General features: G+C 43.8%; 1 protein-coding gene across 1 annotated transcript in view; it reads right to left on the bottom strand.

The window, feature by feature from the left end:
• Positions 1–14700, bottom strand: part of ajap1 (adherens junctions associated protein 1) — an 83082-nt gene extending 68382 nt beyond the window's left edge. Inside the window, exon 1 of the mRNA XM_035737968.2 lies at positions 13728–14700. Within this exon, the coding sequence (XP_035593861.1) occupies positions 13728–13756 (29 nt within the window). The 5' untranslated portion in view covers positions 13757–14700. The remainder of the gene's footprint in view (positions 1–13727) is intronic.
• Between the last annotated feature and the right edge of the window lie 405 nt (positions 14701–15105).

The raw sequence follows: 15105 nt of genomic DNA, 5'->3' as shown, positions 1-15105 counted from the left end.
TCTATTTAAAACATTTAAGAGTTTATATGCTAAACTTAAACCACGGAGACTAGATTGAGCATACTGGTGATCTTGTCTGTTTTTGTTCTCCCTTATGTTATTTTTAGTACTACATTGTTTGTTTTTGTGTGTTTCTTACCCCTTTTTCTCCCAATTTCCTGGTATCCAATTGTTTAGTAGCTACTATCTTGTCTCATCGCTACAACTCCCGTACGGGCTCGGGTCCTCAGATACACAACCCAATCAAGCTTCTTAACACAGCGCCATCCAACCCAGAAGCCACACCAATGTGTCAGAGGAAACACCATGCACCTGGCAACCTTGGTTAGCGCACACTGCACCCGGCCCGCCACAGGAGTCACTGGTGCGCAATGAGACAAGGATTTCCCTACCGGCCAAACCCTCCCTAACACGGACAACGCTAGGCCAATTGTGCATCACCCCACGGACCTCCCGGTCGCAGCCAGTTACGACAGAGCCTGGGCGCAAACCCAGAGTCTCTGGTGGCACAGGTGGCGCTGCAGTACAGCGCCCTTAACCACTGCACCACCCGGGAGGCCTGTACTACATTGTTAAAGGAATTTCACTGTACTTGTGCATGTGACATTAAAGAAATTGTCTGAGGATGGTCCTCTACCATCTGACATGAAAAGAAAAGGGGACAGTTTGATAAAAAGCTTAAAATAAAGGTTAACTAAAACACAGGGCCCTAGTTCATGACACTTGGAAAATGTATCACTTTTGTCACTTGTTCATCAACAGAAAAGTAACAGCAAAATACTGTTTTTTGGTAGGCCTAGTGGCTTGTGCTTGCTCAAGAAATCACATTTTGTGAATATTGATAGCGGTCTGTGTGGTTTCGATAAGTCTGTTTAAAATGGCAAGTCTTAGGAAAGGCTGAGAGCCCATTGAGCCTCAATTTGGAGCCTGTTGCGAGGCCTGTGTGCTCAACCTCTTAGAGTAAGCGTTAGAGCAAACACCACCCAGCATGTTCTCACATACACACACACACTACAGTATACACACTCCTCCCATCGCAAGACATTTTGAAATCATGAATCAAACAGTGTTATTTGAGAAATAAGTATAAGCTGGAACTTTAATTGGAGTGTGCAGTTTCCAGCTTCTGGTCAGTGTGGAAACATTGGGTGGGATACATTTTTGTAGTCTAAAAAGCAAATTTCCTACAATTCTATGACATTTTGTCATGGCATGTACATTTGATATTTGAGTTAGCGTGACTAACAAAATCAATGGGGGACCCCTGAACATCAGAACACTTGGAGGTCAGGACCCCTGGAGGTCAGGACCCCTGGAGGTCAGGGCCCCTGGGCACGTGCCCTAAGTGCCCTGGTCGGTAATTTTGCCATGATTACTACAACTTTACTGTAAATAGCTGACTAGACTAAGGGCACTTTCACATATTCTCTTATGATCCGGATCCTGGAGAGCTTGGCACCCTGATCCACGCAATAAAGCATGTGTGAAATGCAAACGAACCCTGGCTGAAACTAATCCTGGACCTGCGTGAGTAGTGGGTCCAAGATCTAGGACCATAGTACCAGGTATTGTGACGCAGAAACGCGAGTCGTGTGGAACTTTTTTTGCCCATTGTAAACAAGATAGCTCGCTAACGTCATGTAAAATGTGTGTCTTGCTAATCATACCCTGAAACTGTAATTTTCAGATCTTGCAAAACGTATTTTGTAGAATTCTCAGAAACACTACCGTAAACCAAACCAGGGTGCCGCATGTCATGTGAAAACGCCCTAATTTAAGAATAAACTTTTTTTTTTAACCCAGAGAATTCAAAAACGTTACTTTTTTTTTGCCAAGTGTATGCAAAAGCCTTTATATATATTTCCACACTATGACGTTGCAATAATACTGTGAAATGGTGAAAAGAGCTGTTTGAAAAGACTGCCTGAAATTTCTGCCTGTTTTGGTGGGATGGAGTCTTGGCCGTCCATGGTGACATCACCATGCAGTAAATTAGTTAATAGACCAATAAGAAAGAGAGTTCCAAACCTCTCTGACAATATCAGCTAATTTTCTTGCTAAGAATACATTTTTGTTTATTTTTTCCCATTTTAATTGAAAACAACCACAGTAATATACATAATTGTCACCCATAAAGGATTTGATATTGAGATAAAATAGCTGCATTAGACTTTTAACTGACATGGGGTAATTGAGTGACCGTCTGTGACATATAACAAGAGGAAAACTGTTGATGCAAAAACCAAGAGGGTGGTGCGGTCTGCCCAACGCATCATCAGGGGCACAATGCCTGCTCTCCAGGAACCTAAAGTGTGTGCAAATAAAGTAAGATTAGGGAGGTAAGGGAATAAATAGGCCATAGTGGTGAAATAATTACAATTTAGCAATTAAACACTGGAGTGATAGATGAGCAGAAGATGAATGTGCAAGTAGAGATACTGGTGTGCAAAGCAGAAAAAAACAATATGGGGATGAGGTAGTTGGGTGGGCTATTTACAGATGGGCTACAGACAGGTGCAATGATCTGTAAGCTGCTCTGAAAGCTGATGCTTAAAGTTAGTGAGAGAGATATGAGTCTCCAGTTTCAGTAATTTTTGCTATTTGTTCCATTCATTGGCAGCAGAAAACTGGAAGGAAAGGCGGCCAAAGCAGGAGCTGGCTTTGGGGGTGACCAGTGAAATATACCTGCTGGAGCGTGTGCTACGGTGGGGCTGCTATGGTGACCAGTGAGCTGAGATAAGGTCGGGGCTTTACCTAGCAAAGACTTATAGATGACCTGGAGCCAGTGGGTTTGGCGACGAATATGAAGTGAGGGCCAACGAGAGCATACAGGTCGCAGTGGTGGGTAGTATATGGGTCTTTGGTGTCAAACCGGATGACACTGTGATAGACTGCATACAATTTGCCGAGTAGAGTGTTGGAGGCTATTTTGTAAATGACATCGCCGAAGTCAAGGATCGGTAGGATAGTCAGTTTTACGAGGTTATGTTTGGCAGCATGAGTGAAGGAGGCTTTGTTGTGAAATAGGAAGCTGATTCTAGATTTAATTTTGGATTGGAGATGCTTGATGTGAGTCTGGAAGGAGAGTTTACAGTCTAACCAGACACCTAGGTATTTGTAGACGAAACAGTCCCGTAGCGTGAACACTAAACACTGGAACAGGAACAATCACCCACAAAATACCCAAAGAATATGGCTGTCTAAATATGGTTCCCAATCAGAGACAACGATAGACAGCTGCCTCTAATTGAGAACCAATCTAGGCAACCATAGACTTACAAAACACCTAGAATAGAAAACACCCCCATAAACCTACAAAACCCCTAGACAAGATAAAAACACATACATCACCCATGTCACACCCTGACCTAACCAAAATAACAAAGAAAACAAAGAAGACTAAGGTCAGGGTGTGACAGTAACCCCCCCCAAAGGTGCGGACTCCCGGCCGCACACCTAACACTATATGGGAGGGTCTGGGTGGGCATAAATCAGAGGTGGCGGTTCTGGCTCGGGACGTGGACCCCGCTCCACTTCTCCCTTACTTAAAGTCTCTGGAGCGGGAACCCTCACCGCCGACCACGGACTAGAGGACGCCACTGGACTGATGGTCGAGTCTGGAGTGAGTGGCGCCTCTGGATTGGAGGGAGACTCTGGCGAATCCGGACTGGAGGGAGACTCTGGCGGATCCGGACTGGAGGGAGACTCGGACTGCGGATCCGGACTGTGACCCGTTACGGTAGGTTCCGGACTGCGACCCATCATGGTAGGTTCCGGTCTGCGGCCCGTCGTAGGAGGTTCCGGTCTGCGGCCCGTCGTAGGAGGTTCCAGTCTGCGGCCCGTCATAGGAGGTTCCGGTCTGCGGCCCGTCGCAGGAGGTTCCGGTCTGCGGCCTGTCGTGGGAGGTTCCGGTCTGCGGACTATCGCCGGCCGCTCTGGACTGGGTACTGTTGCCGGACACTCTGGACTGGGTACTGTTGCCGGACGTTCTGGACTGGTGAGGCGCACTGTAGGCCTGGTCAATGGTGCCGGCACTGGTGGTACCGGTCTGGGGACACGCACCTCAGGGCAAGTGCGGGGAGGAGGAACAGGGAGTACTGAACTGCCGAGGCGCACTATAGGCCTGGTGCATGGTGCCGGCACTGGTGATACCGGTCTGGGGACACGCACCTCAGGGCGAGTGCGAGGAGCAGGAACAGGGAGTACTGGACCCTGGAGGCGCACTGGTGGCCTGGTGCGTGGTGCCGGCACTGGTGGTACTGGGCCGAGGACACGCACGTCAGGGCGAGTGCGGGGAGGAGGAACAGGGCGTACAGGACTGCCGAGGCGCACTATAGGCCTGGTGCGTGGTGCCGGCACTGGTGGTTCCGGGCTGGGGACACGCACCTCAGGGCGAGTGTGAGGAGCAGGAACAGGGAGTACTGGACCCTGGAGGCGCACTGGTGGCCTGGTACGTGGTGCCGGCACTGGCGGTACCGGGCTGGAGACACGCACCTCAGGGCAAGTGCGGGGAGGAGGAACAGGATGTACTGGGCTGTGGAGGCATACTGGAGGTCTGGTGTGTGGTGTTGGCACTGGTGGTACTGGATAGACCGGACCGTGAAGATGCACTGGAGGTCTCGAGCTAAGGGCCTGCACAACCCGTCCTGGCTGGATGGTGACTCTAGCCCGGCACGTGCGGGGCGCAGGCACAGGACGCACTGGGCTGTGCAGACATACGGGAGACACAGTGTGCAACACCGGCGCAGGATATCCTGGCCCGAGGAGACCCACTGGCTGTCTGAAGAGCAGGGCTGGCAACATCTGCCCTGGCTGGATCCTCACCCTAGCCCGGCAGATGCGGGGAGCTGGGATGTAGCGCACCGGGCTAAGCACGCGTACTGGAGACACCGTGCGTTCTACCGCATAACACGGTGCCTGACCAGTACGACGCTCTCTCTCTCCACAGTAAGCACGGCGAATTGGCTCAGGTCTCCTACCTGACTTAGTCACACTCCCCGTGTGCCCCCCCAAAAAACATTTTTGGGGCTGCCTCTCGGGCTTCCAGGCGTGCTGCCGTGCTGCCTCTTCATACCGCCGCCTCTCCGCTTTGGCTGCCTCCAGCTCTGCCTTGGGGAGGCGATATTCCCCCGGCTGCGTCCAGGGTCCTTCTCCATCCAGTATCTCCTCCCAAGTCCAATAGTCCTGATTGCTGCTGCCCGTTACCATGCTGCTTGGTCTTTTGGTGGTGGGTGATTCTGTAACGATTGTCTTCGGGTGAAAGAGAGAGGAGGACCAAGATGCAACTAAGGTCAGGGTGTGACATGAACGCCGAGCTGTAGTCAATGACTAGAATTCCCACGTCGGTACAGTTGAAGTCAGAAGTTTACATACACCTTAGCTAAATACATTTAAACTCAGTTTTTCACAATTCCTGACATTTAATCCGAGTAAAAATTCCCTGTTTTAGGTCAGTTAGGATCACCACTTTATTTTAAGATTGTGAAATGTCAGAATAATAGTAGAGAGAATGATTTATTTCCGCTTTTATTTCTTTCATCACATTCCCAGTGGATCAGAAGTTTACATACACTCAATTAGTATTTGGTAGCATTGCCTTGAAATTGTTTAACTTGGGTCAAATGTTTCAGGTAGCCTTCCACAAGCTTCCCACATTAAGTTGGGTGAATTTTGGCCCATTCCACCTGACAGAGCTGGTGTAACTGAGTCAGGTTTGTAGGCCTCCTTGCTCGCATATGCTTTTTCAGTTCTGCCCAAACATGTTCTATGGGATTGAGGTCAGGGCTTTGTGATGGCCACTCGAATACCTTGACTTTTTTGTCCTTAAGCCATTTTGCCACAACTTTGGAAGTATACTTGGAGTCATTGTCCATTTGGAAGACCCATTTGCAACCACGGTTGGGATGGTGTTCTTCGGCTTGCAAGTCTCCTTCTTTTTCCTCCAAACATAACAATGGTCATTATGGCCAAACAGTTCTATTTTTGTTTGATCAGACCAGAGGACATTTCTCCAAAAAGTACGATCTTTGTCCCCATGTGCAGTTGCAAACCGTAGTCTGGCTTTTTTACGCCGTTTTTGGAGCAGTGGCTTCTTCTTTGTTGAGTGGCCTTTCAGGTTATGTTGATATAGGACTCGTTTTACTGTGGATATAAATACTTTTGGACCTGTTTCCTCCAGCATCTTCACAAGGTCCTTTGCTGTTGTTCTGGGATTGATTTGCACTTTTCGCACCAAAGTACGTTCATCTCCAGGAGAGATGAATGCATCTCCTCCCTGAGCTGTATGACGGCTGAGTGGTCCCATGGTGTTTATACTTACGTACTATTGTTTGTACAGATGAACGTGATACGTTCAGGCGTTTGGTCTACACTTTTTCCTGAGGTCTTGGCTGATTTCTTATGATTTTCCCATGATGTCAAGCAAAGAGGCACTGGGTTTGAAGGTAGGCCTTGAAATAAATCCACAGGTTTACCTCCAATGGACTCAAATTATGTCAATTAGCCTATCAGAAACTTCTAAAGCCATGACATCATTTTCTGGAATTTTCCAAGCTGTTTAAAGGCACAGTAAACTCAGTGTACGTAAACGTCTGACCCACTGGAATTGTGATACAGTGAATTATAAGTGAAATAATCTGTCTGTAAACAATATTTGGAAAAATGACTTGTGTCAGTGTAGGTAAACTTCCGACAACGAACCTATGAACCTGGGAACTAGCCCAGCGTCATGGTTTCTCAGTAGAAATCCACTATTTCAGAGTAAATTGCTTTAGCGAAGGTTCTGCTGATTTATGGATTGCCTCAGTGCAGGCCTCTAGGTGGTAAATATTTTACAAAATATATCAAGTGTTTCAACACAATGCTTGAGGTTCTCACATGAAAAGCTGTAAAAAGTCAACCCTGCCATAGACACAGACAGACACACAGACACACAGACAGACAGACACACACACACACACACACACACACACACACACACACACACACACACACACACACACACACCATGCCTGTAAGGCAGAGCAGGCAGCAGCTGCTACCACGGGCGGATGAAGTCATGTTGCTTCTCCGCTAGCTGTGGGAACCTACGCCTGGAAAGACAAAAAATGTGGAGGATCCAAGATGCAACAGCCAAGGGCGCTTTGACGTTCCATTAATTAATCCCTCAGCACAACGTCCTCCACTACTGTGTACATGACCCACATGCTGAAAAAGATAAGCGGGGGGATGAGGCTGCATGGCGAAAGGAGAGGGATGGGGGAAGGACCACCCCAAGCTTCCTGATTGGACTTATGGGACAATGTTAGAATCAACTCAGTTCTCATACTCAAGGTTTCCGCCTCCTATCCAGCCATCTCAATTACTGTGCCGTCTGACTGGATGGAACAGGGAAAAGGGAAACCATTCCCAGAAAATCCCTGTTGTTCATTTATGAAGTATTTTCGGAAAAGCAGGCCGCTGAGAGACGACCTCCATGCCTGCATGCAGCAGGCCAGTTAGTGGAGGTGCCCTGACGGATAAATCTGATCCTTTGTAGAGGCAGTATTGATCCGACAAAAGCTCACTACATGAATCAAGTATGAGCTCCGCTGCTTCCCAGGCTCGGTTCAGTGCGATGGATGTGCTTCAGTGAAATAATAGCGCATATCCTCCTTCACATGCTCACACACTGGCAACTGTGGCAATTCTTGGTTACAGCAGTGGTCATTAAAACCACTCACAAATTCGCTATAAACCTCTTCTCTGCAGTTAGCATATTGTGGTTGGAATATAGTATGTTTCAGTTGCATGGAATGGAGCTCGGCCTATATTTCGGACAAGATTGAGAATATTTGTAGTTGACATGCATGGTGTTTAGTTCAATAAATTGATGGTCTGAAATATTCATTTTGATTCTAACTCTTCTAAGTAAACCTTTGTCATGCACATAACGTGTAATTTCTTCAGATGTTAGGCATATTTTACCATGACACAACAATGTAACAACATAACCTGGCTAATGTCTCAAAGTCTTGTTCTTTTGTGGTGGTATTTCAATTCCCTTAAAGAAAGGCGAGGCAACTTCCTGCCTACAGAAACCAACAACAACAAAATTCAAATCTGCCAAGACTGCCAGTATTGGCTCTTCCCAACATGGGCATGCCTCAAGGTAGGGCCAAATTAGTGTCAGTCTTGAATCCTGGTGTTGTTGTTTCTGTAGGCAGGAAGTAACCCCGTTGTGAATGCTGATGTCATTATGCTGAGTCTAACTTTAACACCATTCAGGGAATCACAGTTCTGACTTAGGTGACCCACATTAACAGCCAGTGCTGTGCTACAGTAAGAGGTCTGATCAACTCCATTCTATGTTGTGGCAATTCTTAAGCTATACAACGCACTAATGAGATTCAGAAGATCACGCTGTGCGGTTTGGGCAAACTGAGATGTATACTGTTACGTCAGGTGTTAATAGCATGGTCCAAGTTGGCGGTTTGTGTTTTGTTGTCACTGCTGTGTGTCACAGGGACCAGCTCTCCTTCCCCTCCTGGGTTTAGCAGACTGCTGAGTGCAGGGTGTTTGTAAGCACGCACACACACGCACGCAAGCAAGCACGCACGCATGCAAACACACACACACACTTCTCCAGAGATGGGAAGCTCAGAGACGCAACAGCCTCACACGACTTGTCTGAAGGTCCCTGGTACCAGTTGAAAAAATATATGGAAGTATATATAGAGACTGTCAGTGCCAAAAACAAGGGGTTAAATACAAGTAAAAAAATATTTAAAAAATAAAGACAAATGTTTCCTGATCTTTCATATCTCTCTCAGATATAGGACAGACACTTCAGAACAAACTTCCTTTTCATTTTTTGGGGGGACTAACTGTTGTTTCATGTAGTAAATCTATTATTCATGTGTTTGTATGAACTAATAGCAATAAGGCCCAAAATATTTTCTTTTTTTCCCCTTCCTATCCTTCAAGGGGTCTTAAAATGTCAAATCAAATAGCAAAATGATCCTCAGTATGACCTTCTTTAAACGATTCACTATAGCTTAGTAGAACCCCCAAATGTTTAATGTGTAGGATCCATCTAGAATTTTCAGTTTCACTTTTTATTAGTCGTATGTACGAGATACATCGTCATAAAATGCTTACTTTCAGGTTCCTTCTCGAGAATTCAACAACAATTAGAAATACATCAAGTTGATTTTAGTTATCAAATGGTTATACATTCATTAACGAAGACACACACAAAAAATACCACCCCTAAACCCCTCCCGAAGGATCCGGGCAGCCCTGCCAAGTCTTCCCCTCCAGCAACAGTAGCAGAGGCTGTCTGGTCTATCTAACTACTGCCAGGGCTCACCGTCGGGGACATCACATGTGTGACATCCATGAAAGGAGCTCAAGATAAGGCCCATTGATGCCAAGGAGGAGGAGAGCAGGAGGAATCCCTATTGGTTAAGATGAGCCATGCATGCTGACTGTATTATTCTATACCATCACAATGAGAGGGAGAATGAAGATTATCTTTAAATATAACAAACCATTTGGGGCCACATTTAAAAATATGAATATTTTGGGGCACTCCCACCAGGAGAAACCCAGGGAGGGAGGGATTCAAGGGAACAATGTCTACTTTGAGTTTATCTAATTTGAAACTGTTCACGATGAGTCAATCATCTATATTCCCGAAAATAATGAATTTTTATTCATATTTAGTAGCAACTGGCTTTGGTATAAAATGTACAAATAGGTGACGTGCTGTCCTACCACATTCTCGCTAGTCTGTGAAGAGGACAGATTAGATTAGAATAATGAGCAATATATTCGTGCTTGGTTAGTCAATACTGTGTTGATTGTTTTGTCGTTTCTAGACAGCCATATTTCCAGCCCAATGGAGGAACTTGTGCAGCAGGAGGTGTAGGAATTTGGTGTTACATTTGAAGAGCTTTTTTTCTAAAACCCTATAAATCCATTTTCAGAAATGTTGGTCAATTAGCTTTTATTGTTTAAGGAATTTATGAAAGAGATTGGTGTATTTTTCACTATCTAATCATGGCATGGGGTTGTTCATTGACATCCATGTATTTGTTTGAAATCTATCACTAGATGGTTTCATTTCAGAAAGAAAAATAATCATGTTTTCTTGCAAAACGCTATATAACCACTTCACTCTCAGATAATGTAGTACTGCTATGTTTTAGCAAATGTAGCAAATAAAAAATGCTTATAAAGATTTGTGATGCTAAATTTAAATTGAAAAATAAATGAATCAAAACAATAATATGAGATCTGTATGGAAAACATTTACATTTTAGTAATTTAGCAGATGCTCTTATCCAGAGTGACTTGCAGTTTGTGCATTCATCTTAAGATAGCCAGGTGGGACAACCACATATCACAGTCAAATATACAGTATGTGCGAACATTCCATTCCAGCTAAAGAATGGATGAATAACGTTTTGCAACAACAACTAAAAACATTTTAATCAACACCTACAATCTATGAATCAAAATTCTGAGAACACTAATATTTTACACACAGATGAAAGCCCCCATAAGCCACATGTGTCAAACTCAATGCACAGAGGGCCAAGTCTCTGCGGGTTCTCACTCCTCCCTTGTACTTGATTGATGAATTAAGGTCACTAATGAGTAAGGAACTCCCCTCGCCTGTTTGTTTAGGTCTTAATTGACCGAAAAATCAAAGTCCTGCAGACACTCAGCCTTCCGTGGAATGATTTTGTCACCCCTGCCATAAGCTATAATTTCTGGTGAAAAAACACAAAAGTGAAATATAGTGATTTGGAAATAAGCTATTCATTTGTAATCATCAAAGTATTATTCAATTAAACCCTGTGCTTGTATGTTCATTTAAGCAAATTAAACTGTAATTTCATTGATAAAAAAATTATATATACAAAAATAAGCTTCCAGTTGATGAGGTTGTTTGAACAAGGTCCAAAATGTCTCATTTCCATTCTACAAACAACAGATGTTAGCAGACACATTACTGTAGCTACTACACTATTTATGTTGCCTGTAGTATTTGACTATTACAGCAACACAAGGTGGTATTAAATCTTCATAGGTTAAGATCAACAGCTTCTTATGCACTTTACTAGCCTAAACACACACACACACACACACACACACACACACACACACACACACACACACACACACACACACACACACACACACACACACACACACACACACACACATGGTAACACGCATAATGATATAATCACATGTTAGAATTAGGGAGACCAAATTGTTGTGGCTTTCCTCTAGGATCAACATAACCAGAGTGATAACACTGAACAGTAATAACACAATAATAGAATCTCAATATGGAATGCTGCGTCTGAAAATTCTCAGAATTGTTTGAATAATATTTCAGCCTGATAAAACCAACTCCTATATAAAGGTAATTAATGGCATTTTAAAGCAGGCCAGGAAAATGTGGTGGGTGTGTGTTGTGGGACTCGATCTCTTGCTCTCTCGCTGTGATGTCACTGACCTGACCAATCATTTTATAGGCGTTCTGCCTTTTCATTTCTAAATCTTCCAAAGCAATGATTGCTCTGTCCACAATTATTATCGTTTGACTGTGAAGTCAACCCTCAACATTATCCATAATGTCTAACTAACCTTGTTTCAGTGGGAAATAAATAAATGTCTAGTGATTAAAAACACAATTCAGCATGAAATCCTATTCCAATTGACAGAGTCCCTCCCATTCTGCATTCAGTGAATCACCTGAAAAGCTTGTTCACTCCCATACTATTACTTTCCTAATTAAAGATTCCTTCTGAATAAAAAAAATAAAACGCCTCTCTTCTACCTCTCACAGGGGGAACCTGTCTCAACCAACCAGCCTCATCCTATCTGAACACCACAGAAGTCAATATGCATCACTGGTTGTGTGGCTCTAATGGTGTGATGTTGAGTTCATGTAGGGTTGATGTTAAGTTGATGTTGAATTAATGTTGAGTGTGTGAGAAGGGGTAGCTAGTTCATTAGGGGCATTTAACTAGTTGTGCGTTCTGAGTAACAAGGTGTGCCACGATAGATGTCACTTGGCTTTTGATACTTTCCCATGTAACTGCTGTCATAAACATTAGCATACTTGGCAAGAGGGATGTGCTTACATTAGCTCTGCTCTAATGTGGGCAGCCACAGGAACAAACTTCAAAGAATCTAGTGGTGCAGGATGATGCTATCTCATAGACATATTAGCCACCTAATTCATGCAATAAATATGACTAGGCATGTAGACATTTTAATATGTATCAAAAACACAACATTGTCATATACAAGTAATGTCATCCATTTCAAGGGTTATTATAAACTGGGTGGTTCGAGTGCTGAATGCTGATTGGCTGAAAGCTGCAGTATATCAGACTGTATACCACGGGTGGAAAGCAGGTAGCCTAGCACTTAAAAGTATTGGGCCAATAACCAAAATGGTCACAGGTTTGAATCCTGAGCCAACTAGGTGAAAAATCTGTTGATGTGCTCTTGACCAAGGCACTTTAACGCTAATTGCTCCGGTAAGTTGTTCTAGATAAGAGTGTCTGCTAAATGACTCAAATGTGTTTGACAAAACATTTATTTTTACTGTTCTATTTTCGTTGTTAACCAGTTTATAATATCAATATGGCACCTCGGGGGTTTGTGGTATATGGCCAATATGTATTTATTTATTTTACCTTTATTTAACTAGGCAAGTCAGTTAAGAACAAATTCTTATTTACAATGATGGCATAGGAACAGTGGGTTAACTGCCTTGTTCAGGGGCAGAACGACAGATTTGTACCTTGTCAGCTCGGGGATTCGATCTAGCAACCTACCATGGCTAAGGGCTGTATCCAGGCACCTCACGTTGCGTCGTGCATAAGAACAGCCATTCGTTGTGATATATTGGACATATATCACACCCCCTCAGGCCTTATTGCTTAATTATAAACTGGGTATATCAGACCATATACCACGGGTATGACAAAACATGTATTTTTACTCCTCTAATTTAGTTGGTAACCAGTTTATAATATCAATAAGGCACCTCGGGGTTTGTGGTATATGGCCAATATACCACGGCTAAGGGCTGTGTCCAGGCACTCATATACCATTCCCCCTTGTGCCTTATTGCTTAATTATAGCATAGTCTCTTTGGAACAAGGTTGGCAGTTCTGGTACAACTTATGGCTTGTAATTCATACATATTGAACTTGTGTTAGGCAATGACAAAATATAGCGTGTGTGTGTGTGCGCGTGTGTGTGTGTGTGTCTCTCGACCTATTTGCCAGCTCGGGCTTGCAGTCGTGTCGTGCAACAGCATGTAAGTTTGGCGACCCCCAGCGTGCGGTAAGTGAAAGTTTTGCTCAGTTTCTTCACATAGCTGGAAACCCGATTCTTGGTACGACTGATGCCCACATTCGAAATATTGAATGCACAATCTAAAAACCATTGTGACAGTAAAGACACCATAGAAATATATAAATAATATTTATGTATTGTGTGAGCCCTACAATTGATAAAGTAATATTAAATTCCAGCAAACGCTCATAACTCTTGCCATGGCGCCATTTATAGAGAGCATTTGTCGATAGGGGCGTATATGAAATATGAAACAATAATATACTATAAATTGAAAAACACCACCAGACATGTTCCACTTACCATAAAACGTATATAATGTAAATGATATCAGGTAGAGACTAAATTATTCTTACCTGCGTGCAATACACCGTTTTATCCACATTTTCTCGACAACAATTTCGAGTCAGTTCTTCAGGTATTCTCCCATTTAGATGGCTTCCACAAAAGTCGATAGTGGCTAATACACTCAAATGACGAACCTTACTCCAAATGTCATTAATGCAAACATTCTAAGGCAATATCCTTCAACATTGCGCATATACAATTACTCCATATATGATGTCAAGCCTGATATTACACCACCAAAGGAGAGAATATGCAAATATCTTGGACGTTGCTTGCTTATTCTAACTTGGCAATTATCTTCCCATTCATTTGATAAGGTTGATAAGGACGCACCGAGTCCGTGGACAGGTGGTCCACTGTGCTTTTACCAAAAGGTGTCCTCTGACCACTTGTGTCGGTCAAACTTTGTCTTTATATAAATCATCGAATTTACTCCACTAGACAGTCAAAAAGCTATGAAAAAGAACACCAGAGAGGCAAGGTGATTCGTTGGCATCCTCAGTGGATTCGGCGCTGAAAATGACCACGCACTTTTCTACATTATTGAGAAGCAGAGCATAGCAAAACATCAGGAAATATACCCAGCTTGGACGGTTATAACAGTCAATCCCGAAAATATGCGCCGAAGAATTTCGAAATGCTGATAGGTCACCGTTGGCCAAAATTCCACATTTCGCACATCTCTGAATAAATGAATGTAAGTACTAGGTTAAAATGTTTTTAAAAAGAAACAGGAGACTTGGTGAGAGAACGGGTTATTTTGGAAGAGAGTCTGTGAGCGCGTCCGCGCGAGATGTTGCGTGTGGTAAGCGGTATAGGGAAAAATAAGCACTTGTCATTTGAAGAGAGAGAGTCCAATATTATCACACCGTGCTATATCTCCGTGCCTTTCCGTTCCTCTCGCAGACTGAATAACAACCTGCCAGTCCTACTTCGGCTGACACCCATCTGACGTCATTTTAAAGTAAAATATGTGATATTGGAGACCACACTGCAAACTCAAACCGTCACTCTGGTCTTGCCCTCGGCCATCTGCACACCTGTATTACAAGATGTTGGAGGTAGGCAACCTCCCATCACATTAGACTCAACATACTGATATGACCACAGCGAGATAAGTGAAAACATTACATATGACAAGCTCAGCTCTTGCGTGATACAGAGAGAGCACGTGGTGGTCTTCTTTTGCACCTCAGGGTCAATGTGTCAAACAGGTGCAGTCAGCTGTTGAAATCACCTGTTATAGCCTATATGATTTACACAGCAAACATTGCATTACCAATTTGTTGTGTTTGAAGGTGAGCTATTAGGAATGTGAGAGTGCATGAGAGGTTGATTTCGCTCTATCGCTCTCTCAGTGGACTAACATTGAGAGATAAAGAAACT

The sequence above is a fragment of the Oncorhynchus keta genome, chromosome 27, assembly GCF_023373465.1.
Source record: "Oncorhynchus keta strain PuntledgeMale-10-30-2019 chromosome 27, Oket_V2, whole genome shotgun sequence".
Taxonomy (NCBI): Eukaryota; Metazoa; Chordata; class Actinopteri; order Salmoniformes; family Salmonidae; genus Oncorhynchus; species Oncorhynchus keta.
This window is presented reverse-complemented; position numbering and strand designations above follow the sequence as displayed.